Here is a 27,707-nt window from a genome sequence, read left to right on the forward strand (position 1 = left end):
GCTGCCCCACGTTACTTTGATTGACAGTCTGCCTTGCTCCCCCGGGGGGAGGGAGGGGGAGGGCCTGCGCGGGGCCGACCCATCTCGCCGCGGTGCTCGCCGGGAGTTGTAGTCCGGCTACCCCGGCTGCAGAATGGGCGCGGGTCAGCGGGAAGACTACCTCTCCCGGCGGCCCCCGCGCACCCTCCTCCTCCCTCTCCCCGGCGGCGGGCGCTGGCCAATGGGCGGGTGGCCGCCTCCTGATTGGCTGGCGGGGCCAGGGTGACCTGCCGGCCCCACGTGGGGGCGCCGGCGCCCCATTGGCTGGAGCCTCCCGGCTGGTGTGTATCCAATTGAGGGGATTCTCAAAGATGTTGCAAAGACGGAGAGGAGGAGGTTTGCAACACTGAGGCCAGCCTGCGATTGAGGATTAACACAGGACCGGGGCAATTGCTGCAATATCACCCCCCGGACACCATTGCTTCTGCAAGCATGAACTTTATTTCGAGGAGGGGATTTATTCTGTCCAATCTTCACACTCTCAGCGGTTCCTGCTCCCTCAACACTCGTCTTTAGCTCCGGGCTTGGAGACTGACATTTTGTTCCCCCTGAAAGTTGGAATCGGTGGTGGTGGTGGGCAGAGTGTGTGTCCACACACCCATCACAACATTGTCTTGTCTCTTGTACTAACCTTTGGATTTACCCCCCACCCCCCTCAGACCCTCCGCCCCTGCCCTGGGTCTCCTCGCCGACCTGACCCATCGCCATGTGAGTGAGCCGGGCTGGAAGGATGGTTCTGCGGGGCCAGGACGCTCAGCTTGCCGTCCTCCTGATGTTGGGAATGTGAAAATTGCCTCTGACGCTCACAGCATTTTCTTCCCACGACTCTTGTCAAGAAGTCACCGGAGACATCGCCGTGTTTGTGTGTGTGTGTGATTCCTTTTTGATTCTCTTTTTAAAAAAAAAGAGCAGTGGGAGAGGAGGAAAGAATAACATCCAAGGATGTATCCACAAGGCAGGCATCCCGTAAGTACCAGTTTACTTAACAACATTGCAAATCATAGGCGAACGAGAGGGAAATAAAGATGTACACGGCCGTGTGTTGTGGCCTCTGATATTCCGAACATGTCGATTTCCACCCTTGTTAATATCAGAGATCGTTCGTGACATGGATCAGCCCCCCCCCCCCTCCCACAACCACCACCCCAGACAGAATTAAATGAATTTATCAACCATTGGGGGGTGGGGGTCTATAAATATATGTTTTTTAAATCTTTCTGATCCTTGCAAGTTGGTGGTATAGAAATGGGAATGAGTTCTGTTTGAAGGGAGGTGGCTGGTGAGCAAAGCAGCTCTAATTTCCCCTTCCTAATTGAAAGAAGAATTGTGCTTTGTTGCTGAAAGACTTGTCTATTCAGACCTGCTTTCATTATTGGGGGGGAGGGGGCAGGGCTGGGATTTCCTAATCCCTGGACATTCACATTCAGTGCACGGAGTGCCTGGTGATCTCAGCATCCTGCCCACGTCGTTTCATGTCAATATCCCAAATGTTATTTCTTCGGAGGGGCTTGTTTTGGGGGTTGGTTGGAGGAGGGAGGGAGGGGTGTGTGTGGATTTTAAACACATACAAATTCCAGCAGGTGGCATTGGTTAGTGACATTTCCGCAGAGGTTTAGTTTATTTCCGTTTCTCTCTCTCAGTTTAATCGCCTCGTCAGATGTGACCAAAATATGGTCGAAAAAGAACTTCTCATGCGCGGAATGTTACACGTGTAATGCTCCAGTTTTATTTTTGGAACCCGAAGTGCCCCCCCCCCCCCCCCCCCCCCCCTCTGGCGACCCACTCTGGAGATGATCGCCAGCGATAATACCATTAAGTCAATAAATCTAATCTGAGCACAGTATTAAAGATTGAGGGGAGGGGGAGCATTTCGATTTAACTACATTAACTACATTTAACTACATTAACTACTTCGGGGCCTCACGGTAGCATGGTGGTTAGCATCAATGCTTCACAGCTCCAGTGGTCCCAGGTTCGATTCCCGGCTGGGTCACTGTCTGTGTGGAGTCTGCAAGTCCTCCCCGTGTGTGCGTGGGTTTCCTCCGGGTGCTCCGGTTTCCTCCCACAGTCCAAAGATGTGTGGGTTAGGTGGATTGGCCATGCTAAATTTCCCGTAGTGTAAGGTTAATGGGGGGATTGTTGGGATACGGGTTACGTGGGTTTAAGTAGGGTGATCATTGCTCGGCACAACATTGAGGGCCGAAGGGCCTGTTCTGTGCTGTACTGTTCTATAATTCTACATAAAATATTGGATCAGTGAATTGGATCAATATAGCACTGTCCATAAATCCTTCAGGGAGATTGGCCGCTGAATCTGTTATTTACACACAGCAGCAAGTGGGCGAGGTTTCTCTCGACTTCTGGAGCACATTGTGCTGGCTTTAATGTAGAATTTGAGTTTAAAATACCCCCCCCCCCATTATATACCCCCCAACTCGCAAACAATTGTTATAATGGAATTGCGATCACCTCTCCCTCATTCGGCCCCCTCACCCCTTCTTTCTTGCCATCATCTTTCACTATGGACCCAGAGTGCCCAACTGGCGAGGTGGCAGCTTGATGCCCTGGAGAGGCTGGGTGTGTGTGTGTGCCTGGGCCCGGTGCATTGAGAGGTCCTCTTGAACTGTAGTCTTTGTGGATTTGCTCAACTGTTTAGAAGTAGCTGTTTAAATTGCAGCCCTTTATCTTATCAGTGGTTGTAAGGTGTGAAGACTTGCTATCCTGATGTTTCTCTCTCACGCACACACACACATTCGCACATTTTGTTTACCAATCGTAGCAGAATGAGAAATATTTTTTTAAATAAATTTGAGAGTACCCAATTCAGTTTTTCCTATTAAGGGGCAATTTAGTGCAGCCAAGTCACCTACCCTGCACATCTGTGGGTTGTGGGGGCGAAAGCCATGCAAACACAGGGAGCATGTGCAAACTCCACACGGACAGTGACCCAGAGCCGGGATCGAACCTGGGACAGTGCTAACCACTGCTTTACCATGTTGCTTAGAATGAGCAATAATAAGAATGGTACGATAGAGATCATTACTGCACTGGGCTGTTTAAATGGGTTTTTTAGTCAGACTGACCCTGTTGGCCACAACTTAGTTGGTAGAACTCTAGGCTCCAAAAAGTTCTGGATTCAATTCCCACTCAGGACTTCAGCACAAAACCAAGGCTGACACTCTGGCGGTGAGGGAGGAGTGCTGGCAGTGAGGTAGCACTGGCTGTGAGGGAGCACTGCTCTGCCATCTTTCAGCTGAGATATTAAACAGAGGGCTCCGTCTGCCTTGCGTGGGTGGAGGTAAAACAATCCCATGGCACCTTTTGGAAGAGCATGGATGTAATCCCTGGTGTCCTATATTTACCCCTCAGCTGAGATCACAAAAGAAGAGATCTTGCGTGGGCTGGAGTGTTTCAACCATGAATAGAGAGCTGGTTAGGCCGGGGTTGTTTTCCTTGGAGCAGAGAAGGCTGAGGGGGGCGGACCTGATTTGAGGAATACAACATTATATGCGATGTAGATAAGAGGAAACCTTTCCCCTTGACAGAGGTGTCAGTAACCAGCGGCGTAGATTTATGGTAAGGAGCAAGAGATTTAGAGGGGATTTGAGGAAAAACCCTTTCACCCAGAGGGTGGTGCCCGAAAGGGTGGTCGAGTCGGGAACCCTCACAACATTAATAAAGCATTTAGATCAGCATTTGAAACGCCGCAGCAGACAAGGCTACGGACCAAGTGCTGGAAAATAGGATCAGAATAGATAGGTGCTCGATGGCCGGCACAGACACGATGGGCCGAACGGCCTCTTTCTGTGCTGTCAAACTCTGGCTCAATGGTGATAATCACATCGCTGTTTGCGGCTGTTTACTGTGGTGCTCATTGGCTGCTGGATTTCCTACAATCCAACTACACTTCAACAAGTATTACTTTGGCTAGAAAATGCTGTGAGACATCTGGTGGTTGTAGAAGGCGCTATATAAATGCAGGTTTTCCTTTTGCAGGCAGCGCACCAGCCGGGGCAGCCATTTAAGTTTACAGTGGTGGAGACGTGTGACCGCATCAAGGAGGAATTTCAATTCTTGCAAGCGCAGTATCACAGGTAAAGTGATTATTACCTACAGTATCAATGTTGCAAGCGAGACCGGCCTGACTCCCCTCGGAGCTGATTGAAGCAGTTTAAGCTCTGACATTCCCATTCCTTGAAGTTATGGGGTTTGTTTTAACAAAGAAAGGTCTCGGTTTAACCACTTTGACTTTCGAAAATAAGGGTTCACGTTTTGAACTGGAAACGGGCCAAGTTCTTCTATGCCGAGAATATCCCCACCGAGATCAAAAGAAATCTGGAAACATTAAACCTCCAGAACGATACAATGTGGCAAAATCGGAGTCAGTGGCTGAAAAGCTAGATTAATATTTTAATTGTTGACTCACCTCGGGATGACTCTGATCAAGGTTCTCAACCGAAAATATTAAGTAGGTCTGCCAGAGTCAAGGTTCCGGATGCTGACAGTCCTGCTTTGGAAAATAAGCGAGAGAAATCCCTGGTAATATGGCCAGACGGGCTACAGGATCAGACACAGCTTCAGGTTCTGAAGAATAAACATGGGAAGCTTTTCAAAAGGCACAAGTGCTTTTAAAGTCCCAACAATGTTGCCGAAATAGTAGAGGATAGACTGTGGCATGCGAACATATGAATTAGGAGTAGGCCTGCTCCATCATTCAATAAGATCACAGCTGATCTGATTGTAACTTCCACTTCACATTTCCTCATACCCCCGACAACCTTCCAAACCCTATCTACCTCTACCTTACAGTACTCAAAGGCTCTGCTTCCACTCCATTTTGAGGGTGCAGAATTCCCAAGACTCACGATCCACTGAGAGAAAGAAAATCTCTCATTATTTCTGTAATAACTGGGCAATTCCTTAGTTTTAAACTGGGACCCCTAGTTCTAGGTTCACCCACAAGATCCTCTCCATAGCCACCCCGTCAAGAGCTGTAGCATGATGGCAATATCACTGGATTAATAATCCAGAGACCCAGTTTAATGCTCTGGGACTCTGAGATCAAAGTCAATCGGCAACTGGAAGAACTTAAAGGCAATGAAAAAATGATCTGGAATTTTTGTTTTAATTATCTTAGTAATGGTGACCATGAGCGTATCACTGATTTGTTGTAAGAGCCCATCTGGTTAGGGCGGCACGGTGGCGCAGTGGGTTAACCCTGCTGTCTACGGCGCTGAGGACCCCGGTTCGATCCCAGCCCTGGGTCACTGTCTGTGCGGAGTTTGCACATTCTCCCTGTGTCTGCATGGGTCTCACCCCCACAACCCAAAGATGTGCAGGGTAGGTGGATTGGCCACGGTTAATTGTCCCTTAAATGGAAAAATATAATTGGGTGCTCCTATCTGGTTCAGTGTTCTTTAGGGAAGGAAATCTGCCGTCCTTGCCTGTTCTGGTCTACGTTTGATTGACTCTTAACTGCCTTCTGAAGTTACCTGGAAAGCCATTCTGTTCAAGGGAAATTAGAAATGGCCAACAAGCTCTGGCCTTGCCCAGCAACACCCAGATGCCATGAAAGCAAAAGAAAAACGATGTTGAAAAATAATTGAATCTGGAATTTGTTCACTTCTATTATGAGTGAGGAACAGTTGCTTGTTTCAATTCAGTTGACTCTGAGTCACAGGGTTGTAGGTCAAATCCCCAAGACAGTACAGTCTAGGGTCATGCTCCAATGTAGTAATGAGCAATTGCTTTCTTGGTGGATCCATCCTTTTGGAGGAGATGTTTTTGAGGTACTGTCTACCTGTTCATTGATTTATGTAGATACCAACTTTTCATTTCTATAATGTCTTTAACTCAAACTAATGTACCGGGTGCTTCTGTAGACAGGTGCAAGGAACATGGGTGCTCTTCCAGAAATGAAAAGGCTAGTAGAGGTGACGGATTGGTTTATGAGTTTGTTTTCTAAGGGGAAGGAATTGCATGACTTTTGGGAAAGAACAGGGGAGTGGGACTAAGTCACCAGCACGGGCATGATGCGCTGAGTGCTATGTGGAGACTTGGGGACATGGGAGTAAGGCTTTGTGAAGAGATGCTGAGCGGATATGCAGAATGTTTTTTTCACAGGGAGTGGTAATGACCTTGAATTCACTGCCTTTGAGCCAGGTGACTGCACAGCCAGTGAATGATTTTAAAAGGAAATTGGATGAGCCCTTGGAAAAAAAATAAACTTTTCAGAGCTATGGGGAATGGAACTGAGTGGATTGCTGTACAGAGGACTGGCATGGACTTGATTGGCCAAATGGTCGTCTTCAATGCAGTAATGACTCTTGAGAGGCGGAGAGAACTTTGTGGAGCTGTTAATTGAAAGAAAAGTGCTGAGATTTGCTAAGCTGCAATACTGATACAAGACGCAAACTTTCCTTAATGTGTTGGTGTGTAAATTTAAATGATCTCATCCTTGACGACAATTTTAATCCTCACTTATCGCAAGGGTTTCAGCAAAAACCTTGACGATGGGCATGTTTAACGTTGATATTGCGTCTGCTGAAACTGAACAGTAGAGTTCTGGGCTCAGCCTTGTTAAAGTTGGAGAGAGTGGCCTGAGCTATCCTCTTCTGGGGTGAACTCTGGGTGATTAGAGATTTGCCACTGATATTGGCAGCAAGTTGAGGTGCAGAGGCAGAACCATTAATGTAAGAAGTTTAATGGCGAATGCTGTGGAGAAATGGTGAAAGTGCAGTTCGAATTCGAGCGGGACAGGGCGGCATGTGGCAAAGTGGTTAGCACTGGGACTGTGGCGCTGAGTACCCGGGTTCGAATCCCGGCCCTGGGTCACTGACCATGTGGGGTTTGCACATTCTCCCCATGTCTGCGTGGGTTTCACCCCCACAACCCAAAGATGTGCAGGTTAGGTGGATTGGCCACGCTAAATTGCTCCTTAATTGGAAAAAAAAAAATTGGGTACTTTAAATTTATTTTAAAAAAAGAAGAATTCTAGCGGGACATCATTCAATCCATTGCACCTGTGCTGATTCTTTAGAACAATCCAATTAATCTCACAACCCTGTTCTTGTCTCACAACGTCTTTTCTCAATTCTCCATCCAATTCCTGTTTGAAAGTTACTATTGAAACTCTTGGCACCACCATTTCAGACAGTGCATTCCCAACCACAACACCTTCATGCATAACTCGATAGGCCGAATGACCTCCTTCTGTACTGTAAGTTCTATGATAACAGCAATTCTCTGGTTCTTTTGCTAACTCTGCTTACTGACCCTCTGGCCAGTGGAAACCCTTTCAACCCAGTTACTTTATCAAAAGAAAAACCATCATAATTTCGAACATGTCTATTAAATCTACCCCGCAAGGTTCTCCACTCCAAAACAATAATCTAGCGCCTCTGGTCTCTCCCAGGTCTTCACAATAGAACATTGATGTCAGCAGCGTAAAATAGCCCAGTGACAATGCAGTATAAAACACTCCGAGCTCGGCTTTCATGGTTGATCTGAGCCTCCTTGATTGGATTACTGTGTTGTAATTCCCTGACAAGCATCCATTATCCGCTATTTATTTACAGCTATTTGTGGCTGTCGTAAACTTATGCAGAGTAGTTTTAACCAGCTCACTGCCTATTTTTGTGCCACTGGGAACCTGTAGCCGTGCGATGCAACTGAAGAACACACTCGACAGGAGTGAGAAAAGGTTTTTCCTGGACCTTTCCAACCCATTCTTAATGCATTTGCTTTCTGAACATGCGGACGGGTGGCATAGTGGTTAGCACTGTTGCCTCATGGCGCCGGGGAACGGGGTTCGATCCCGGCCCTGGGTCACTGTCCGTGTGGAGTTTGCACATTCTCCCCGTGTCTGCATAGGTCTCACCCCCACAACCCAAAGATGTGCAGGGTAGGTGAATTGGCCGTGCTAATATTGCCTCTTAATCGGAAAAAAATAATTCTCTTTTTTTAAAAAAAAAAAAAATTTTTTAAATGGACAAGAAGTTGGAATAGGCCATTCGGCCCCTTGAGTCTGCTCGACCATTTAATAAGATCATGGCAGATCTGATAGTAACCTGAAATCTGCATCCCGCCTACACCCTGATTACTCATCGCCCCCTTGCCTACCAAGAATCTATCCACCTTTAGGGTTGTAATTGGAGTTGTGTTGGGAGCTGGCGTGACTGGCAGATGCCCTGGCATGCCACACGAGTATGCTTTGGTTTATAGTGTTTACTTTCTGAAGGTTGATATTCATTTGAGGGTGCCATTGATCTGATTGTGGCGATAGCGTAAGTGGTGAGCTATGCCATTCTATGCCAGTGTGAGCCTTGACTGCCAACTGTGTCTTTCTGCACCCAGATAGATCGCTCATCTTTCAGATGGTAGAGCAAGGAAACTTTTAACAAGTTTCAAATGACTCTTTCTGCACTTTAATTAAACTGAATGTTCTTCAGTAACTATTAGGATTACTGTGAATAGGGCTTTCTGACTTACAGTGCGCAATGGAGAAGTAAACTTCAGCAAAAAGGTTAGTTCCTGGATTGCTAAGTAATTAAAAGCAAAACTTCACTCATTCAGTCACCATAACCCAATAATTCTGAAGATGAAAGATTGTAACTGCTTTATTTAGAAGCCAACATTTCTTCATTCTCAGCGATAAGTGAATCGAATTGCAGAATGTGGTTTTCCAAACCACCTGTTTTAAAAGAAAAATTAAATCTAGAATTTGATTTATTCATTCTGGTAGAGCAGTGGCCCTGAAAGGCAGACTAAAGGGTGGTTTGAGTCTAGTTGACAACTTTGTGGCCTCTTTGAGTGACTGCACATCAACACAAGAAGTTGCAGACTCCAGTGATATTTGCCACATCAGCCAGTGTGTGGATTTTAACTGGACAGCTCAAAGTTCTAGGCGACGGTGGGTGACCCTGAGTGGCAATGTGGGTGGCAAGACGAAACCGAAGCCCCAGCCCGTAACCTGGCACTGATTTTCTGATGGTTAAATAATGCCAGACAGAGGGCAGCACGGTGGCACAGTGGTTAGCACTGCTGTCTCACGGTGCTGAGTGCTCAGGTTTGATCCCTGCCCCGAGCCACTGTTCGTGTGGAGTTTACACATTTGTTTTTATAAAAAAAAATTTAGATTACCCAATTCTTTTTTTCCAATGAAGGGGCAATTTAGCGTGGCCAATCCACCTACCCGGCACATCTTTGGGTTGTGGGGGCGAAACCCACGCAAACACGGGGAGAATGTGCAAACTCCACACGGAAAGTGACCGGGGTCGAACCTGGGACCTCAGTGCCGTGAGGCAGCTGTGCTAACCACTAGGCCACCCTGCTGCCCGTTTGCACATTCTCCCCGCATCTGCGTGGGTTTCACCCCCACAATCCAAAGATGTGCAGGGTAGGTGGATTGGCCACGCTAAATGGCTCCTTAATTGGGAAAAAAGAATTGGGTACTCTACATTTTAAAAAAAAAAGTAATGCCAGGCAGTCGGTCAATGGATGATCCAGTTCCCGTACCAGCCTCCCCGGACAGGCGCCGGAATGTGGCGACTAGGGGCTTTTCACAGTAACTTCATTGAAGCCTACTCGTGACAATAAGCGATTTTCATTTCATTTTTCATACAGTTCCCCCTCTGAGTGACAATCAGTCCGTGCCCCGTTCCAACCACTCCTGAAATGGCAAATCAAAGTTCCCAACCGTCATTCTGCGACCAACTACTATTTTGACTTGTAACTCATTTATTTAGCAAGCCTTTCACGTGAGTTTTTTTCTTTCACATCCTTGCCATCCATTTGCTCCACCATTGGCAGCTCTGCTATCAGTTGGTTCGGTCCAAAGCTCTGCAATTACCGCTCTAAATCTTTGCTCTCTTTTTCTTTCTTTTTTTTCTCTTTTCTCTCTTTTTTTCCCCCCTCTCTTTTCCCCCCTCTCTTTTCCCCCCTCTCTTTTCCCCCCTCTCTTTTCCCCCTCTCTTTTCCCCCCTCTCTTTTCCCCCTCTCTTTTTCCCCCTCTCTTTTCCCCCCTCTCTTTTCCCCCCTCTCTTTTCCCCCCTCTCTTTTCCCCCCTCTCTTTTCCCCCCTCTCTTTTCCCCCCTCTCTTTTCCCCCCTCTCTTTTCCCCCCTCTCTTTTCCCCCCCCTCTTTTCCCCCCTCTCTTTTCCCCCCTCTCTTTTCCCCCCTCTCTTTTCCCCCCTCTCTTTTCCCCCCTCTCTTTTCCCCCCTCTCTTTTCCCCCTCTCTTTTCCCCCCTCTCTTTTCCCCCCTCTCTTTCCCCCCTCTCTTTTCCCCCCTCTCTTTCCCCCCTCTCTTTCCCCTCTCTTTTCCCCCCTCTCTTTTCCCCCCTCTCTTTTCCCCCCTCTCTTTTCCCCCTCTCGCTTTTCCCCCTCTCGCTTTTCCCCCTCTCGCTTTTCCCCCTCTCTTTCCCCCCTCTCGCTTTTCCCCCTCTCTTTTCCCCCCTCTCTTTTCCCCCCTCTCTTTTTCCCCCCTCTCTTTTCCCCCCCTCCTTTTCCCCCCTCTCTTTTCCCCCTCTCTTTTCCCCCCTCTCTTTTCCCCCCCTCTCTTTTTCCCCCCTCTCTTTTCCCCCCTCTCTTTTCCCCCTCTCTTTCCCCCCTCTCTTTTCCCCCCTCTCTTTCCCCCTCTCTTTTCCCCCCTCTCTTTCCCCCTCTCTTTTCCCCCCTCTCTTTTCCCCCCTCCTTTCCCCCCTCTCTTTCCCCCCTCTCTTTTCCCCCTCTCTTTTCCCCCCTCTCTTTTCCCCCCTCTCTTTTCCCCCTCTCTTTTCCCCCCTCTCTTTTCCCCCCTCTCTTTTCCCCCCTCTCTTTTCCCCCCTCTCTTTTTCCCCCTCTCTTTTCCCCCCTCTCTTTTCCCCCCTCTCTTTTCCCCCCTCTCTTTTCCCCCCTCTCTTTTCCCCCCTCTCTTTTCCCCCTCTCTTTTCCCCCCTCTCTTTTCCCCCCCCCTCTCTTTTTTCCCCCTCTCTTTTCCCCCCTCTCTTTTCCCCCTCTCTTTTCCCCCCTCTCTTTTCCCCCCTCTCTTTTCCCCCTCTCTTTTCCCCCTCTCTTTTCCCCCCTCTCTTTTCCCCCCTCTCTTTTCCCCCTCTCTTTTTCCCCCCTCTCTTTTCCCCCCTCTCTTTTCCCCCCTCTCTTTTCCCCCCTCTCTTTCCCCCCTCATCTTTTCCCCCCTCTCTTTCCCCCCTCTCTTTTCCCCCCTCTCTTTTTCCCCCCTCTCTTTTCCCCCCTCTCTTTCCCCCCTCTCTTTCCCCCCCTCTCTTTCCCCCTCTCTTTTCCCCATCTCTTTCCCCCCTCTCTTTTCCCCCCTCTCTTTTCCCCCCTCTCTTTTCCCCCCCTCTCTTTTCCCCCCTCTCTTTTCCCCCCTCGCTTTTCCCCCCTCTCTTTTCCCCCCTCTCTTTTCCCCCCTCTCTTTTCCCCCCTCTTTCCCCCCTCTCTTTCCCCCCCTCTCTTTTCCCCCCTCTCTTTTCCCCCCCTCTCTTTTCCCCCCCTCTCTTTTCCCCCCTCTCTTTTCCCCCCCTCTCTTCTTCCCCCCCTCTCTTCCCCCCCCTCTCTTCCCCCCCCTCTCTTCCCCCCCTCTCTTCCCCCCCCTCTCTTCCCCCCCCTCTCTTCCCCCCCCTCTCTTCCCCCCCTCTCTTCCCCCCCTCTCTTCCCCCCTCTCTTCCCCCCCCTCTCTTTCCCCCCTCTCTTTCCCCCCCTCTCTTTCCCCCCCTCTCTTTCCCCCCCTCTCTTTCCCCCCTCTCTTCCCCCCTCTCTTTCCCCCCCTCTCTTTCCCCCCCTCTCTTTCCCCCCCTCTCTTTCCCCCCCTCTCTTTCCCCCCCTCTCTTTTCCCCCCCTCTCTTTCCCCCCCTCTCTTTCCCCCCCTCTCTTTCCCCCCCTCTCTTTCCCCCCCTCTCTTTCCCCCCCCTCTCTTTCCCCCCCTCTCTTTCCCCCCCTCTCTTTCCCCCCCTCTCTTTCCCCCCCTCTCTGTCCCCCCCTCTCTTTCCCCCCCTCTCTTTCCCCCCCTCTCTTTCCCCCCCTCTCTTTCCCCCCCTCTCTTTCCCCCCCTCTCTTTCCCCCCCCTCTCTTTCCCCCCCTCTCTTTCCCCCCCTCTCTTTTCCCCCCTCTCTTTTCCCCCCCTCTCTTTTCCCCCCTCTCTTTCCCCCCTCTCTTTTCCCCCCTCTCTTTCCCCCCTCTCTTTTCCCCCCTCTCTTTTCCCCCCTCTCTTTTCCCCCCTCTCTTTTCCCCCCTCTCTTTTCCCCCCTCTCTTTCCCCCCCTCTCGTTCCCCCCCTCTCTTTCCCCCCCTCTCTTTCTCCCCCCCTCTCTTTCCCCCCCCTCTCTTTCCCCCCCCTCTCTTTTCCCCCCTCTCTTTTCCCCCCTCTCTTTTCCCCCCTCTCTTTTCCCCCCTCTCTTTTCCCCCCTCTCTTTCCCCCCCTCTCTTTCCCCCCCTCTCTTTTCCCCCCTCTCTTTTCCCCCCTCTCTTTTCCCCCCTCTCCCTCTCTCTCTTTTTCCTCTCCCTCTCTCTCTTTTTCCTCTCCCTCATCATTTAAGATGTCTTTAAAGGCATAGAACCTCGACCATGCATTTTGATCACCGTATGTATTCCTCTTTGGCTTGGTGTTGATTGTTATTTGAATTTCCACCCCGTGAAGCACTTTGGGGTGTTTCACTGTTAAAGACTTTATATAAATGCTAATTGTTTGTGGAGAAAAGAATATGCCAGCAGATCTCCCTTGGTATTGCTCGTGGCATGCTGGATGATATCCTGTTTTATAACTATCGGCGAGTTATGCCTTTAATATCCAGCTGTATTGTCAGATCCACTGATATATGATGACTTCACGCAAATTTTATCAAACTGAAGTTGCGTAGAATTTATAGCACAAGAACAGGCCAGTATGTCCATCTGGCATGTGCACCAGCCCATCAGCATAAACTTCCATTCCTTTCTCCCTTAACTAGCAGTCCTGAAATGTGTATCTGTGCCAGGAATCCTGTTGCAGGAAGCGCAAGACTTTAAATGAGAAGATCTTCCATTGCTGAATGAGTCAGAGGATTGTGTAAAAGAGTAACATCTGCTGTGATGATAAACATGATCATAACTGACTCCTGTGTGAAAAGCTATGTGCAAGGTGTTTAATACATGACAAATTGTGATTCCACTCGGTGTGTGTTTGGTCTGCTAACTTAGGTGTTCAAAATACCTTTTGCCCCATCCCTTTTCTTTAAATTTAGAGCACCCAATTATATTTTTTCCAATTAAGGGGTAATTTAGCGTGGCCAATCCACCGAACCTGCACATCTTTGGGTTGTGGGGGCGAAACCCACGCAGACACGGGGAGAATGTGCAAATTCCACATAGACAGTGACCCAGGGCCGGGATTCGAACCCGGGTCCTCAGCGCCATAGTCACAATGCTAACCACTGCGCCACCGTGCTGCCCTCTTTTGCTCCATCCCCGAGTGTCTTTCTTTATTGAGTATCCAGTATCTCGAGAGAGAGAGAGAGAGAGAGAGCGTGCGCTCACCAATGTATCATATACACACACACACACACACACACATACACATATACACATATACACATATACACATATACACATATACACATATATACACACACACACACACACACACACACCTGGCACTGCAAGGTAGAACCCTCTGGCAGGGGCAGTTCAACTTAATGCCAAATAAGCTGTAAAAAAATTAATTGTCTAGACTGCACTGTTAAACATGGCGATACCAGCTACCCCAGTGTATTCATTAAGCAGCTGGGCTGCACATACTGGGAGGGTTGCCCCTATCTTTGCTCATCTCAACTAGGCCCACAGTCAGGCTCCTCGAGTTGGCCCTGTGCATCCTGTATTGGAGACGGGGAGAATTGGCGCGGGCTCCTGGCCCTGATTGGTAGGCAGACAATCAGTCCTTCCGGAAGAGTGAGCACATGTGCGTTTTGGGAGAGGACAGAGCGAGGCCTGACTGTGAGACCCGCACAAAGTGCGGGCACCTGGGTGGGTGCTCGAAGGGCAGCCGGTGCCTACCTCGCCCTGCCCTCGCATGCTCAGTGGGGGGAGGTGAGGCAGACAAACTGGATGTAACATATTATTCCGTGCTAGTGCAAACTTTCCCACCCCAGCTGAATCCTGGCAGGGAATGTTTCGGTTAAACCTCCAGTGGTGTGTGTGAGAGGAAACTGAGAGTGCGAGAGGACATTAGAAGTTTCATGTTTAGTTAGAACGGAAATGAGCAGCGCCGTGCATTCTGAAATCACTGTGTTGACAGGTTATTTATGAGCTAGTCCAATGGTAAAGAGGCAGGCGGGTGTTGTGTTGTGTGTGTGATATTTTCCAAGTATAATAAACTTGCCTTAAGAAAAATAGGATGGAAATTGCTCTGATTTGGAAAAGTAATAAGAAGCCAAGTATGAGTGTCAGAACTAAAGATGCTGAACATTTGCCCCAACAGATGTTTTCAGCTTTAATCTCAAGCAGCAGGAAGTGACATATTCCCTGTTAACAGCCTAGCTGTTTAGGAAGTGTTGCCAGTGAATGCTCAGCAGTCCAGACTGGGGAATGCCAGTGAATGTAGTTAAGGAGGGCTAATTAGTTCCCAGCTAGTTTTGGGGGAGGGGAGATATTTTTAGGCACCGGTAGAAGTGTTGTAAAGTTATATTGTCCTATTGTCTGATCCAGTCTCAAATCCCAGGTTACAGTAAGCATTTGAAACGTACCTGTCCTCTAAAAGCCATGCTGATTTCCAAACTAATTCATTGTACAGCAATGTTCAGTTTCTTTCTGTGAGTGATGTTCACCTAATTGTTCTTTAGATCAATTTCCCTCCTTCCGTATTGTCCCTCCTTCTTGCTCCTCCTCTCGTTCTTCCTCTCGCCAAGGTGATAGTCTTTCCTGAAGTTAAATGTGCAACAGGTCAAATATTTACTCTTCATCTGTGAACCTAACAAACCGGAGTGTGTTGGGAGCCAATTCCTTTTTTAAAAATTTAGAGTACCCAATTATTTTTTTCCCAATTAAGGGGCAATTTAACGTGACCAATCCACCTACCCTGCACATCTTTTGGGTTGTGGAGGTGAAACCCACGCAGACATGGGGAGAATGTGCAAACTGCACATGGACAGTGACCCAGGGCCGGGATTAGAACCAGGGTCCTCAGCGCCGCAGTCCCAGTGCTAACCACTGCGCCACATGAGGCCCTCTTGTTGGGAGGCAATGCCACTGTTCGGGGTAATCGTGTGATCACGCCCACCTTCCCACAGCATTCACTGGCTAGCAATCCAACATGGCAGCTTCCTTCACCCTGCATTTATTTCCCAGAGTGTTAACGTCAGTCAATGCCGCGCGCCTGTGAGTCTTAACATGTAACTTTCTGGTCTCTATTGCTCAATTCTGCACTGGACTATCCAATTGAGCAATTTGGGAAAACAGTTCTTTGTTATTTTCTCCTCTTAAGATTTTCTACAACCCCTCCCATTTCCCATTACCCTTGCTGCATCTCATATCTTGGCCATAGGAATCTTATATCTGCCAATGCTGCTTATGAACCAGTTGTTAGGAGGTGCACCATTGACCACATCTTGGCGTGACTCACCCTCTAGTTTATCCTTTCTTCCTTATGGTGAGGCATCTGACCTCAGTCTCTCTGTGGTCACAAATCCACTCTACAGTTCGGAGTATTGCAGAGCTCCAACTTCCTAGTGCCAAAAATGAGTGGCTTTTCCTGGGAGCATTTTTTAAAGTCCTTTAATGATTGACAGTGGGTTTTTTTTAGTGTATTTGTCAGCATGTAGAAGGGTTATGAGTTGAGCTGTTGGTGACTCTTGCATGCTTTGAGATAGTCTTCAAAATTGGATTCATGGTACTGTTATCAATAATGATATTTGAGGGTGTGGCACGTGATGCAGTGGTTAACACTGGGTCAGCGGCGCGAGGACCCTGGTTCAAATCCCGGCCCCGGCTCACTGTCTGTGTGGAGTTTGCACATTCTCCCGCATCTGCGTGGGTTTCACCCCCACAACCCAAAGATGTGCAGGGTGGGTGGATTGGCCACGCTAAATTGCCCCTTAATTGTGGGAAAAAAAATTGGGTACCCATAAATTTATTTAAAAAAACCAATGATATTTGTCTCAAAATATTGGAAACAAGAAATTTTTCGGGTGCGAACAAGATCCATTGAATTTTCTTCCTCAATTCATTTTCTATCTTTGGGTTGTGGGGGTGAAACCCACTTAGGCACGCGGCGAATGTGCTAACTCCACACGGACAGTGACCCAGAGCTGGGATCGAACCTGGGACCTCACTGCTGTGAGGCAGCAGGGCTAACCCACTGCGCCACCGTGCTGCCCATGTCTTCTAATTCCTGATGGTCAAATGATGAAACAGGAATGCTGCTGACTAATCGTAGCGAGTCTCACGATATAAACTTGTGTTATTGAGAAATCAGATGAAGGGTGGTGATCTAATTGCAGAAGTTAGGGACCGAAAATACCACCCTGCCCATTAGGCTGGTCCTATCCTGTGGACAATGGAACCTTCTCCACTGATGGCACGTTCCCTGATAATTTGAGAACAACATTTTTCATCTCCTTGTTGGACACTGAGATTTGCCAGGGGGGGTAATGAAGCTCCAACAGTCTGGAAGGATTGATCACAGACCGGCCTGTATCACCTAAAGAGCCACAGGCTACTTCGCTGTTGGTTAATCTGCCTTTCCTTCCATCGCTGATCCAGGGGATTCCTTACACTCTAACCTGAAAACGGGAGGGTCAGCCCCACTGTCTCCCGAGAGGCACAGCGATGCAGGAGCCAATACCGGAAAAATAGCCCTCTCCGAGAGCAATTATGGGAACTCCATAATTGACTCTGCTCCTCCTTCATCAAGATTGCGAAGAGTGGGATGGAAGGCTGCCCAAATGAGGAAATGAAGGTTAAATAAATAAATAAAAACAATCTTTATTGTCACAAGTAGGCTTACATTAACACTGCAATGAAGTTACTGTGAAAAGCCCCTAGTCGCCACATTTCGGCGCCTGTTCGGGTACACAGAGGGAGAATTCAGAATGTCCAATTCGCCTAACAAGCACGTCTTTCGGGACTTGTGGGAGGAAACCGGAGCACCCGGAGGAAACCCATACACACACGGGGAGGATGTGCAGACTCCACACAGACAGTGACCCAAGCCGGGAATCAAACCTGGGACCCTGTGAAGTAACTGTGCTAACCACTGTACTACCGTGCGGCCAAGCTTCGGATTTAAAAGCCTGTGATTTGTAGGGAGGATGGAAGGTGAGGCACTCTCTAATTTTCAGACCCTGGGGAACAACTGGTCTGAAAAGAACATGAGTTTCGAAAACGCCTTTGACCAACCTCCTCCAGTTCCCAAAGTTCTTTCTAGCCCAGGACATACTTTGGAAGTGTATAGTCACTGTTACGATGTCGGCAACGTGGCAGCTAATTATGGTTTAAAAAAAAAAATGAGTTGGCCTCGTGAGGATGCAGAGATTAAAGGAATGTATAGGATGGATTAATCGGATGTTGGACAGAAACGTTTCGAGGATCAGTGATTATAGAGATAATGATAGAATGTAGACAGCACGCAGGACTGGGGTTAAGATACAAAGTTGGTAAGACCGCAGTCTTTCAACTTACACCTAACCCAATTATGTAGCACTGGTCGGCAGTTTTATTGAACTGGTTGCAGATGGGGCTCCATTATTAGGCATCTGGTTTTGTTCATGTGTATTCGTTTAAAGAAAAGTTCAGTAAAATTTAGAATTACTTGGCTAAGTGAGTTCAGCCGCAGAGCCTGGTGACAGCAAATTGTAGGTCAGTTCTAGCTTTGTTTGTTCACATGTAATAGGTTTCAGATTTAACCTGAACATCTCTTGTTAGTCTATTCCGACTCCCCCCTAATTACCTTCACGAATGCCTGGTTTAAAATATGTGTCCATCCCCATTTTCCCCTGAGCTAGGCTATTCACAGCATGTGACCCTGAGAATACCTGCCAATTACATATGTACCCCATTCACTAAAGTCACCTGCTACCATTCCCCTAACATTGTCCATCTCTGAACCCGCCTCAGCTTGTCTGCTGCCGAAGCCTTCATCCAATGCTTTGTTGCCCCTGGTTTTGACTAGTTTAATGCTCTCTTGCCAGTCCCCTCATTTCCACCCCCCACCCCATCATTTTGCTGCTGTGACAATGCATCTGTAAAGTGCCTCGGGATGTGATTTAAAGGTGCTCGAGAAATCCAACATATTCAGGCCGGTTGGGTGGGAGGGAAGGTACGCTCACAATGTTATCAGCTAACCTAGTTAAATGGGGTAATAACAAAGGGGCAGGTACGTGTTCAAGGTCCATCAGTACGTTAGCCGTTTGAGCCGACACATTAACTCTCTCCACAGATGTTGCCAGATCCGCTGAGTTTGTCTAGCATTTTCCGTTTTTATTTCCGATTTTGCTTTTCTCTTAGTTGTGTGGCAAGGGGTGGGACGGTGGCACAGTGGTTAGCACTGCTACCTCACCGTGGCAGGGACCCAGGTTCAATTCCGCCCTCGGGTGACTGTGTGGAGCTTGCACGTTCTCCCTGTGTCTGCGTGGGTTTCCTCCTGCAGCCCAGCGATGTGCAGGAGAGGTGGATTTGCCATGCTAAATTGTCCTTGGTGCCCAGGAATGTGCAGCTTCAGTGGGATTACAGGGATAGGACGGGGGAGTGGGCTCTTTCAGAGGATCAATGCAGACTAAATGGGCTGAATGGCCTCCTTGTGCAATGTAGGGATTCTATGGTTCTAAGGAAGGTGCTGGTTTAGAGGGGCTGGTTTAGCACAGGGCTAAATCGCTGGCTTTTAAAGCAGACCAACGCAGGCCAGCAGCACAGTTCAATTCCAGTACCAGCCTCCCCGAACAGGCGCCGGAATGTGGCGACTAAGGGCTTTTCACAGTAACTTCATTTGAAGCCTACTTGTGACAAGCGATTTTCATTTCATTTCTCAATGTGCTGAGTGGAGACTTGGAGTATCTCCGAGCAAACAGAGAGGAGTACCGAGGGCTGTGCTTGCAAAGTCCATGTCATTTCAGTGATTGACTAGGTGACATTTGCAATGACCTGGGGGGCGGGGGGGGGGGGCAGAGGAATAATGTACACCCACACGTCTAACTGTGTAGAGGTCATCAAACATCCGGACAACGAGGAAGGTTAGAAAAATTCTATAAAATAAACCACAGAAACACCCATTAAAATCCTATTTAAAATGGTAGCTTTAATCCCACCACAAGGCCCCACATTTATCAATGATCAGCTCAAACTAGGGTAGCTGATAACATTGTGAACGTACCTTCCCTCCCACCCAACTGGGCTGAATATGCAAGAATTCTCGCCTGCCAGCAATAAATTCCTCGTGGTCACGCGCCTTTAACAATGCGCATGGTCAATTGCTGTTTTAGAGCCCAAGGGTAGAGGCCTTAATCTAGGCTGAGCTGTTTGGATAAGCGATCCGAGACATTGTTGACTGGCAGCTTTGAGATGTAAAAGTTGATAATAAGGTGCGACATTTAACTGGCGCAAAGCCATGGGTTTCAGTTGTTTTGGGAGTGCTGGGGGGAGGAACGGGGTTGGTAGATTTGTCGCACAAAGGTTATTGCATCCTCGAGTGCAGCTCGGGGTACATTTGTATGGGTCTGTTGGTAAATCTCCTCCAGGAATCGGTCCTCCTCTGAATAGTTTACTGAGAAGGTTGATGTTTGGGATGGCGCAGTGGTTAGCAGTGCTGCCTACGGTGCTGAGGACCCGGGTTTGATCCCGGCCCCGGGTCACTGTCCGTGTGGAGTTTGCACATTCTCCCCGTGTCTGTGGTTTTCTTTTTAAAATTTAGAGTACCCAATTATTTATTTTTGTTTCCAATTAAGGGACAATTTAGCATGGCCAATCCACCTAACCTTTGGCTTGTGGGGGTGAAACCCATGCAGACACGGGGAGAATGTGCAAACTCAAGCACCAATTCAACAACATTGGTGTGGGCTCCACATCCCCACCACTTTCATGGGTGCATCTCATTTTCCAAAACTTTGGCTTCCTCCTCAGTCCAGATGAGTTTCCGTTCCACCATTTTATGTTCACTGCTGTGGCGCACTGACTCCTTCAGTGCTCAGCTTTTATCCCCGTCTTTACTCCCACTGACTCCTCTCGCCCCATCTGTAAAGGACCCTTTGGCCGTACATCCGGCTGCTACACCCGTGGTGTTCCGCGTCTACTTTCATACACTCACACTTTACCTGGCTGGTCACTCAAAGTCTCAGAAGCTCCCCCTCTAAATCTCCCAAGAGCTCTCCATTTTAAAACCCACATGACCAATTTTAGGCCAAGCACCACTCTCCCAATCTAACCCTCTGTGACCTGATGACCATTCTCCTATCCACTGCGTATCAATTAGGAGCAGGAGTAGGCCACTCGGCCCCTCGAGCCTGCTGGTCATCGCCGATCTGATAACTTAAACACCACATGATTACCTCCAATAACCTCTCCCCCTCTTGCTTATCAACAATCTATCTAGCTCAGCCTTTAAAAAAAGGTGAAGTATCTTGACACGTAGCTGCCATGTGATTTACTTTAAAATACCAAGGCTATTTTATTACTTGTTCCCTCGGCTTACTATCCCAGTTCCACTCATCACCCACGCTGTATCACTGTGGGAATACTGAAATTATTTATTTTGTACATTGTCTGTGGTGAGTTATGAGATTAGAATGTATTTTTGTAGTTCCCCCTCCTATTCATATGTTACTTAAGCTGAGACCCTGAGACCAAATTCTGTTCATGGTGCCCAACTAATTTTCTGCATGCTTGGGCGATATACTATTCATATCTACTTATCTCTTCCTTTCAAAAACAAAAGATTTGCATACTGCCTCTCGCATGACCGTGGGATATCCCAAAGTGCTTTGCAGCTAATGCGGTACTTTTGAAGTCATTGTTGTCATGTAGGAAATGTAGCAGCCAATTTGCGCACATCTCTGTCCCACAACTGTGCGATAACGGGTGGATAGTTTGTTCTGGTAGTATTAGCTGAAGGGTAAATGTTGGCCGGGTCTCGGGGGAGAACTCTCTTGCTTTACTTTGAAATCATCCCAAGGGATCTTTTGCATCCGTCCTAGAGGGCAGATGGGACCTTTGTGTAACATCTCATCAGATATTCAACATTTTCCACACCATGGCACGGCCTCATAACGCACTCAAATGCCAGCCTAGATTTGTTTTTGTTTGAGACTTTGGTGGCGCAGTGGTTAGCTCTGCTGGCTCACGGCGCCGAGTTCCCAGGTTCGATCCCGGCTCTGGGTCACTGTCCGTGTGGAGTTTGTACATTCTCCCCGTGTTTGCGTGGGTTTCACCCCCACAACCCAAAGATGGGCAGGGGAGGTGGATTGGCCACGCTAAATTGCCCCTTAATTAGAAAAAATGAATTGGGTACTCTAAACTTGTATAAAAATAATGAATATGAGGTTCACGTATTACCCGTTACTCACGGCTGTGTTGTAAACCAGTGGCTACTCTCACCGACTGTTTGTTCTTCCAATGAGTTAATACCCCTAAAATATTTCTGGTAGCGCTAAACTGTCTCGCTTCAGTGGTATCGGCCCTGTTGTTTACAACGTCCTAGCCTCCGATTAATGTGAGCAGTGCCACAGGGGGTCTACTAGTTTGGGGGGGGGGGGGGGGGGGGGCGGTGGAGAAACAGCATCTCTGTGGCTTCAGTGCACAGTGTTGAACAATCGTGTTTTGGAAAGGCTTATCGTTTTGTCCCACCTGCACTTTGTCATTATTTCACGTAAGGGTATTAAGCTGTCTTCTGTTTTATTGCAGTCTGAAGCTGGAGTGTGAGAAGCTGGCCAGCGAAAAGACAGAAATGCAACGGCATTACGTCATGGTATGTACTCAAGTATGTATGCCAATAATATCTATTATGCTTTCTCAAATACAGTGTGAAAATGCCTGTTTAATGTAACTTCTCCCCAAGTAGCAGCTTTCAGGAGGGAATTCCCCCTGCCGCCTGTGGCCCTAGTTTCAGTTACTGCCCCCTGGAGAGTACATTCAGCTCGGGTCATCCAGGGTTTAATATGAGGGGCTGTGCTGAGCCACTCCATTCACTGGGAGCTGTTAAATTACCCAACTGAAGCAGGTACTGGGTTTAACAGCTGTACAGCTGCAATCTGAAGCCCCACTCCCGCTTTGAGGATTCATATTTTCCTGAGGTGAACCTAAATATATACTATCTTCAAAGTGATTATTTTTGCCATACATAGTTTTAATTTGCTGATTATAATAATGTTAATCTTTTTTGTCACAAGTAGGCTTACATTAACACTGCAATGAAGTTACTGTGAAAAGCCCCTAGTCGCCACATTCCGAATTAGAGTTTCATTACTAGGTAAATTGGTGACTCAGAGTGTGGTTTATCAGAAAACCAGGGTGATTCGAGATTCCATATCTGACTTGCTGTGAATTGATTAATCTCAGTCAGGGGGAGGGTTGAGGATGCGGAACCCGCTCGCACTTGGGTGGAGTCTGGTCAAATCGCGTGGGTACGTTTTGGGGGACGTTAGCTCATCACATCTGCGACAAAGGAATAGGGGGACAGGGTGTTAGGAGTTCGATGGAGGGGGTGAGAGGCGGCTTGTGTGGAGCACAAGCTCACCGGCATGGATCGTTTGAGACTAATGGCTTGCTTCTGTGGTTAATACCACGTGGGGTGAATGTTGAGCACTCCAATTGGTCACTGCGCCTCTCTGGGTGGGGGAGGGGGTTCCTGTTTTTGTGCGTACGTGTCCGTGCGTGGGTGTGTGTATGTGCGTCTCTGTGTTTTGGCACACCAGTATCTGTGTAGGCACGTGTGTGTGTGTGTGTGCATTTGCTAACTGAAGACAAAATTGAGCTCAGCTGTTGAATAGCCTGCCCTGCCAACACTCCACTGCCAAGTATCGCACATTGGACGAGGCCCTGGAGGAGGCCTGGCACCTCTTGAACTGGGCCCCAAACAAAGGGTCAATTCCTGGAGGAGAGGCGGAGAGAATATTGGCAAGAAACAACCGATACATCTGCTTCTGAGTCCATGCAAATCCATTCTTTGGGCACATTTTTGCAGTTCTGACAGAAACGGAGCATTAGTTTAAGTTGTCTAATCTTTTCCTGTTTAGGATCCAAAACCATGTCACTGGGTGCAAATTGAACCACACTTCATTTTTTTTTAAAAAAAGGAGCCAAAAATAACATGATGCTGGGCTGAATGTGACACCAACAGTATTGTAATCACAACTGAATAAAAAAGGACTTTTGCTTCATGTGAAACACATCGAGATGGCCAATGAATCTTTAGAAAGAAAGGGGGCTGAGTTTAGTGGGGTAGTGGTTGTCCTGTCTGCCCTGTAAGCAGAATGGAGGGGGGGGGATGGGGATGTGGAATGGTGACCATGCTTCGGTAGTCCGCGGGATCCAGCATGCATTGTGTCAGCGGCAGCCATCTGAAGAGCGTATATCGCAGGATGTGAACCCTCCCAGCCCGTCAGGCTGACCCCAGTGAGCGGTTGGTGAGGACCAGTGGCCATTTTGTAACAGGGGGTCCCTGCCACCAGAGGGCCCCTCCTGGGACCATTGAATGCCTGAGAAAGAAAGCTCCCTCACACTGACTGCCAGCAAGTGACCAAGATTTAGCTGGCAGAATCCCCATGCAATTCAATTCCAGCACAGGTGGGAAGAGGCCCCCTAAGGGGACCATTCACCATATTTGTGATGGCAAAGTGGCAGGGTGACTGGCAGGCCACCCCATTGTATTCCTGTGCCATCTTGCCAGCCTTCCCACCTCCCAGCCTGGTCAAGTGGGCAGTAGGGTGTTGGGAGATTGGGTCTGCAAAGGGATTTTCTCTCCGCCTCTTCCCTGCCCATCCCACGTGTCCCCCTGCGCTGTTTGAAACAATAAATAGTGGGGCCCTGGGGAAATCTTCTTAACCTGCCCGCCTCACGTTGGGGGTCGTGTTTGGCCAGTCTCCATAGAGTTCCCAGCAGGTCAGTAGCACAACACGGAGTTTGTGTGCGATAAAGCCACAAGATCCTGTGTGAAACATTGGGAGAGGCAGGATTATGGTACAGGCATGTTGCATGTACGAGTCATCATGGCGGTTACCAGAACTTAAATCCACAACCACCACTTTCCCCTGCTGTAAGGAGCTGGGGTTGGGTGGGTTGCCTTAATATTTAGTCAATATAGGTTTAAGAACATGGATCCTGTCTGCTTTGTGTAAATACCTTCTACTGTGGTTGTCTTGTAATAACTTGTGCAACTACATGTTAAGATATCTCTGTTCCGTTGAAACTTGCCATTTAAGACAATCCTGTTACTTAAAAAATATATTGTTTCACAGTTTTCTACATTGAACTGTATCTGCCTCCGACCTGCCCTTTCTAGATTCCTATCTGGCTTTACTGCTTTCTTACAATTTTCTATCATTGTCAATTTCAATATTGTTTCCTCAGTTCCCAAGTCCATGCCATTAAACGTGAGCCCAAGACTGATCCATGGGGAATGTCGCTTGCCATACCTGTCACTCACTCTGTCTTTCCAGTTTCACAGAAGTGTTTGTGTAGCCACATGGCACAATCTTTGCCGTGACATGAGAATGTGATACCTTGTCGAATGCTTTTCCGAAAGAATGTCAAAGCCCCTGCTGCACTTTCACCTTATCTATCCTCTGTCAGTTGAGAAAAGGATTGGGTAAGGTTGGTCAAACACAATGTGCCACCTGCAACCGGGCACTAACTGGCCTTAATTGCATGGTAACCCAGGGCACGATTTAGCTTAAAAAAAGGAGTTTTGTTCTGGTCGGGATTAATAGCGGCGGGAACGACCCTGCTATCTAATGGCACTTTATTAAGGCCCGCCGTGGCAGCACTTCATCACATTCTGGAGCTCCTCCGTGCAGAGAGAGAAAGGAGCATCATTTTTAACTGGTGCCCACATCTCCCAACGCTCCCAACCCAATCCACGGATCCCTCCACAACTCATCTATAAGGGGGTGCTCTGGCTCTCTGCACCACACCTATATGGGCAGGACACATCCTGGGCCTGATCACTGGCGCAGGCAAAATGCCAGCTTAGCCCCCTGCCGGTGCCACCTGGGCATCCTGGCACTGGCAGTGCCAAGGTGCCCAGGTGGCACCAGCAGTGCCAGGATGCCACCCTGCATGGAGGCCGGCCACCTGGGGGCCTCCGATCACCTTCGAGACACCTTCCTAAGTGCCGTTCGCCTGGTCCTCGTTTGTGGGGACCAGTGCTAAACAGTGTGTGTGCTGTGGTCTCTTAGGTGAGGCCAATTGATGCTCGCTGGTCGTTCAATCTGGCGTCAGCAAGGTTAAGTGAGTTTTTAAAATAAATTTAGAGTACCCAATTAATTTTTTCCAATTAAGGGGCAATTTAGCGTGGCCAATCCACCTGGCCTGCGCATCTTTGGGCTGTGGGGGTGAAACCCACGCAAACACAGGGAGAATGTGCAAACTCCACACGGGCAGTGACCCAGGGCCGGGATCGAACCTGGGACCTCAGTGCCGTGAGGCAGCAGCGCTAACCCATTGCGCCACCGTGCCGCCCATCGGCTAAGTGAGTTTTTAAATTCCCTTAACTGTGTGAGGCTGGGTACCGCACAATATGGGCAGAATTCACATCGCAAGATCTGGTTGGATTTCATGAGGCGGAATAACTGTTGGGTCTCCCGGAAGATGCCACTCCCGCGATCTACCGGTTTCATCCCGTCCTGATTCCACCGGTAAATCACGCTCTCAATGTTATAAACCTTCATAGTTTGCCAACCAGTGTCCTGATCAGCATTCCTCTCTCAACCAAATCGTACCTAAAAACGGATTAACTCAGCACTTCTCTAGGGTGGCATGGTGCACGGTTGCTAAACAGTTCCAGGGTCCCTGGTTCGATTCCCTGCTGGGTCACTGTCTGTCTGTGCGGAGTCTGCACGTCCTCCCCATGTCTGCAGTTTCCTCCGGGTGCTCCGGTTTCCTCCCACAGTCCAAAGACGTGCAGGTTAGGTGGATTGGCCATGCTAAATTGCCCGTGGGTGTCCAAAAAAGTTTTTAAAAAAAATAAAATTTAGATTACCCAATTATTTTTTCCAATTAAGGGGCAATTTAGCGTGGCCAATCCACCTACTCTGCACATCTTTGGGTTGTGGGGGCGAAACCCACGCAGACACGGGGAGAATGTGCAAACTCCACGCGGACAGTGACCCAGAGTCGGGATTTGAACCTGGGATCTCAGCGCCGTGAGGCAGCTGTGCTAACCACTAGGCCACCGTGCTGCCCTCAAAAAAAGGTTAGGTGGGGTTACTGGGTTACCGGGATAGGATGGAGGCGTGGGCGTAAGTAGGGTGATCTTTCCAAGGGCCAGTACAGACTCGATGGTCTGAATGGCCTCCTTTTGCACTGTAAATTCAATGATGTTAGCAAAATCTATTTCCATGGCAGAGTAGACTCGAGGGATTGAATGGCCAACTGTTCCTATGGTCCTCTCTCCAACTTTTAGCGACACCACTGGGATTTATTACAAATTTCCATCGATCAGGACATTGATAAAAGCCTGCATCCCTTAACGAGGAATAATTTCCCATTTACTCGAGAGGTTTTCACAACCAGTGGGACCCCCAAAGCACTTCGGGGCAATGAAATATTTTTGGAGTGTAGTCAGGTTTTTAATTTGGAGAAAAGAATATGTGGATTCAAACATATTAGTTGATGTTAAAATGTTAGTAGGGATTTCAGGGTTAACTGGATGACTTAGTCCATGAAGTCTTGCGCAGGAAAACAAAATTCTAGTGGTGTGGTCAGTTCTTCCATCGCATTGTTTTTGCCCGTCGGTCTCTCATTCTTGTGGTTGGAGAATTCTGATTGCTGTTTTGCAGCGGCAGTATTGCATCCTCCAGCTCAATTTAACTCTCGCCCACTCTCCCGATCGATCGTGGAGGGTGGAGATTCCCACAGGAAATAACATGCCTTCAGTAATGACATTGTAATGATTATTAATGTGAAAAATATGCAGTGGCGCAATGCAATGCCCAAATAATAAGAGGGGGGACACAGTGTTCTTGCCACAGAAGATATGTAATGAGAAGCTGACCTCATAACTGTGGATGAGTTCCTCATTTAACCGATTGGCTACTTCACGAGAAACAGATTCAAAGTGATGTCCTGGCTTGCTGCTCTTATTTCTCATGTCAGTAAATCATAGGATATACAGTGCAGGAGGAGGCCAACGAGTCTGCACCGGCCCTTGGAAAGAACACCCCGCTGAAGCCCACGCCTCCACTCCATCCCTGTAACCCACAAACCCCATGGCCAATCCACTATACTGCTGGAATTGAACCTGGGACCCTGGAGCTGAGGCAGCAGTGCTAACCACTGTAAAGCCAGAAGGTGGTGGTTTTCGGGGTCGCACACAAAATGTTTGCAGGTGGCTTCAGAACTGGTCGCTCGCCCACCTCGGCCCCACAGCCGTAGCCAACCCCCTTTTTAAAAAAAATTATTTTTATTGAAATTTTTACAAAATATAAACATCTCAACTCTATTAACAAAACAACCGCGGTAACACCCCAAGAACAATACCCACCCAACTTCAAAAGCAACTAC

The 27,707-nt window shown here is 48.4% G+C and overlaps 1 protein-coding gene across 12 annotated transcripts in view; it reads left to right on the top strand.

Annotated features, from left to right (window-relative positions):
• Positions 1 to 328: 328 nt before the first annotated feature.
• Positions 329 to 27,707, top strand: part of LOC119953663 (transducin-like enhancer protein 4) — a 214,066-nt gene continuing 186,687 nt past the window's right edge. For 3 of the 12 annotated variants that reach the window (XM_038778151.1, XM_038778153.1, XM_038778152.1), the window contains exons 1-3: positions 329 to 1,005; positions 4,021 to 4,133; positions 21,891 to 21,966. In XM_038778151.1, coding sequence (XP_038634079.1) covers positions 982 to 1,005; positions 4,021 to 4,133; positions 21,891 to 21,966 — 213 coding nt within the window. In that variant the 5' untranslated portion in view covers positions 329 to 981. The remainder of the gene's footprint in view (positions 1,006 to 4,020; positions 4,134 to 21,890; positions 21,967 to 27,707) is intronic. The other 9 variants (XM_038778154.1, XM_038778157.1, XM_038778158.1 and 6 more) reach the window with 6 other exon arrangements.

This window comes from Scyliorhinus canicula, chromosome 18, assembly GCF_902713615.1.
Source record: "Scyliorhinus canicula chromosome 18, sScyCan1.1, whole genome shotgun sequence".
NCBI classification, from domain to species: Eukaryota; Metazoa; Chordata; class Chondrichthyes; order Carcharhiniformes; family Scyliorhinidae; genus Scyliorhinus; species Scyliorhinus canicula.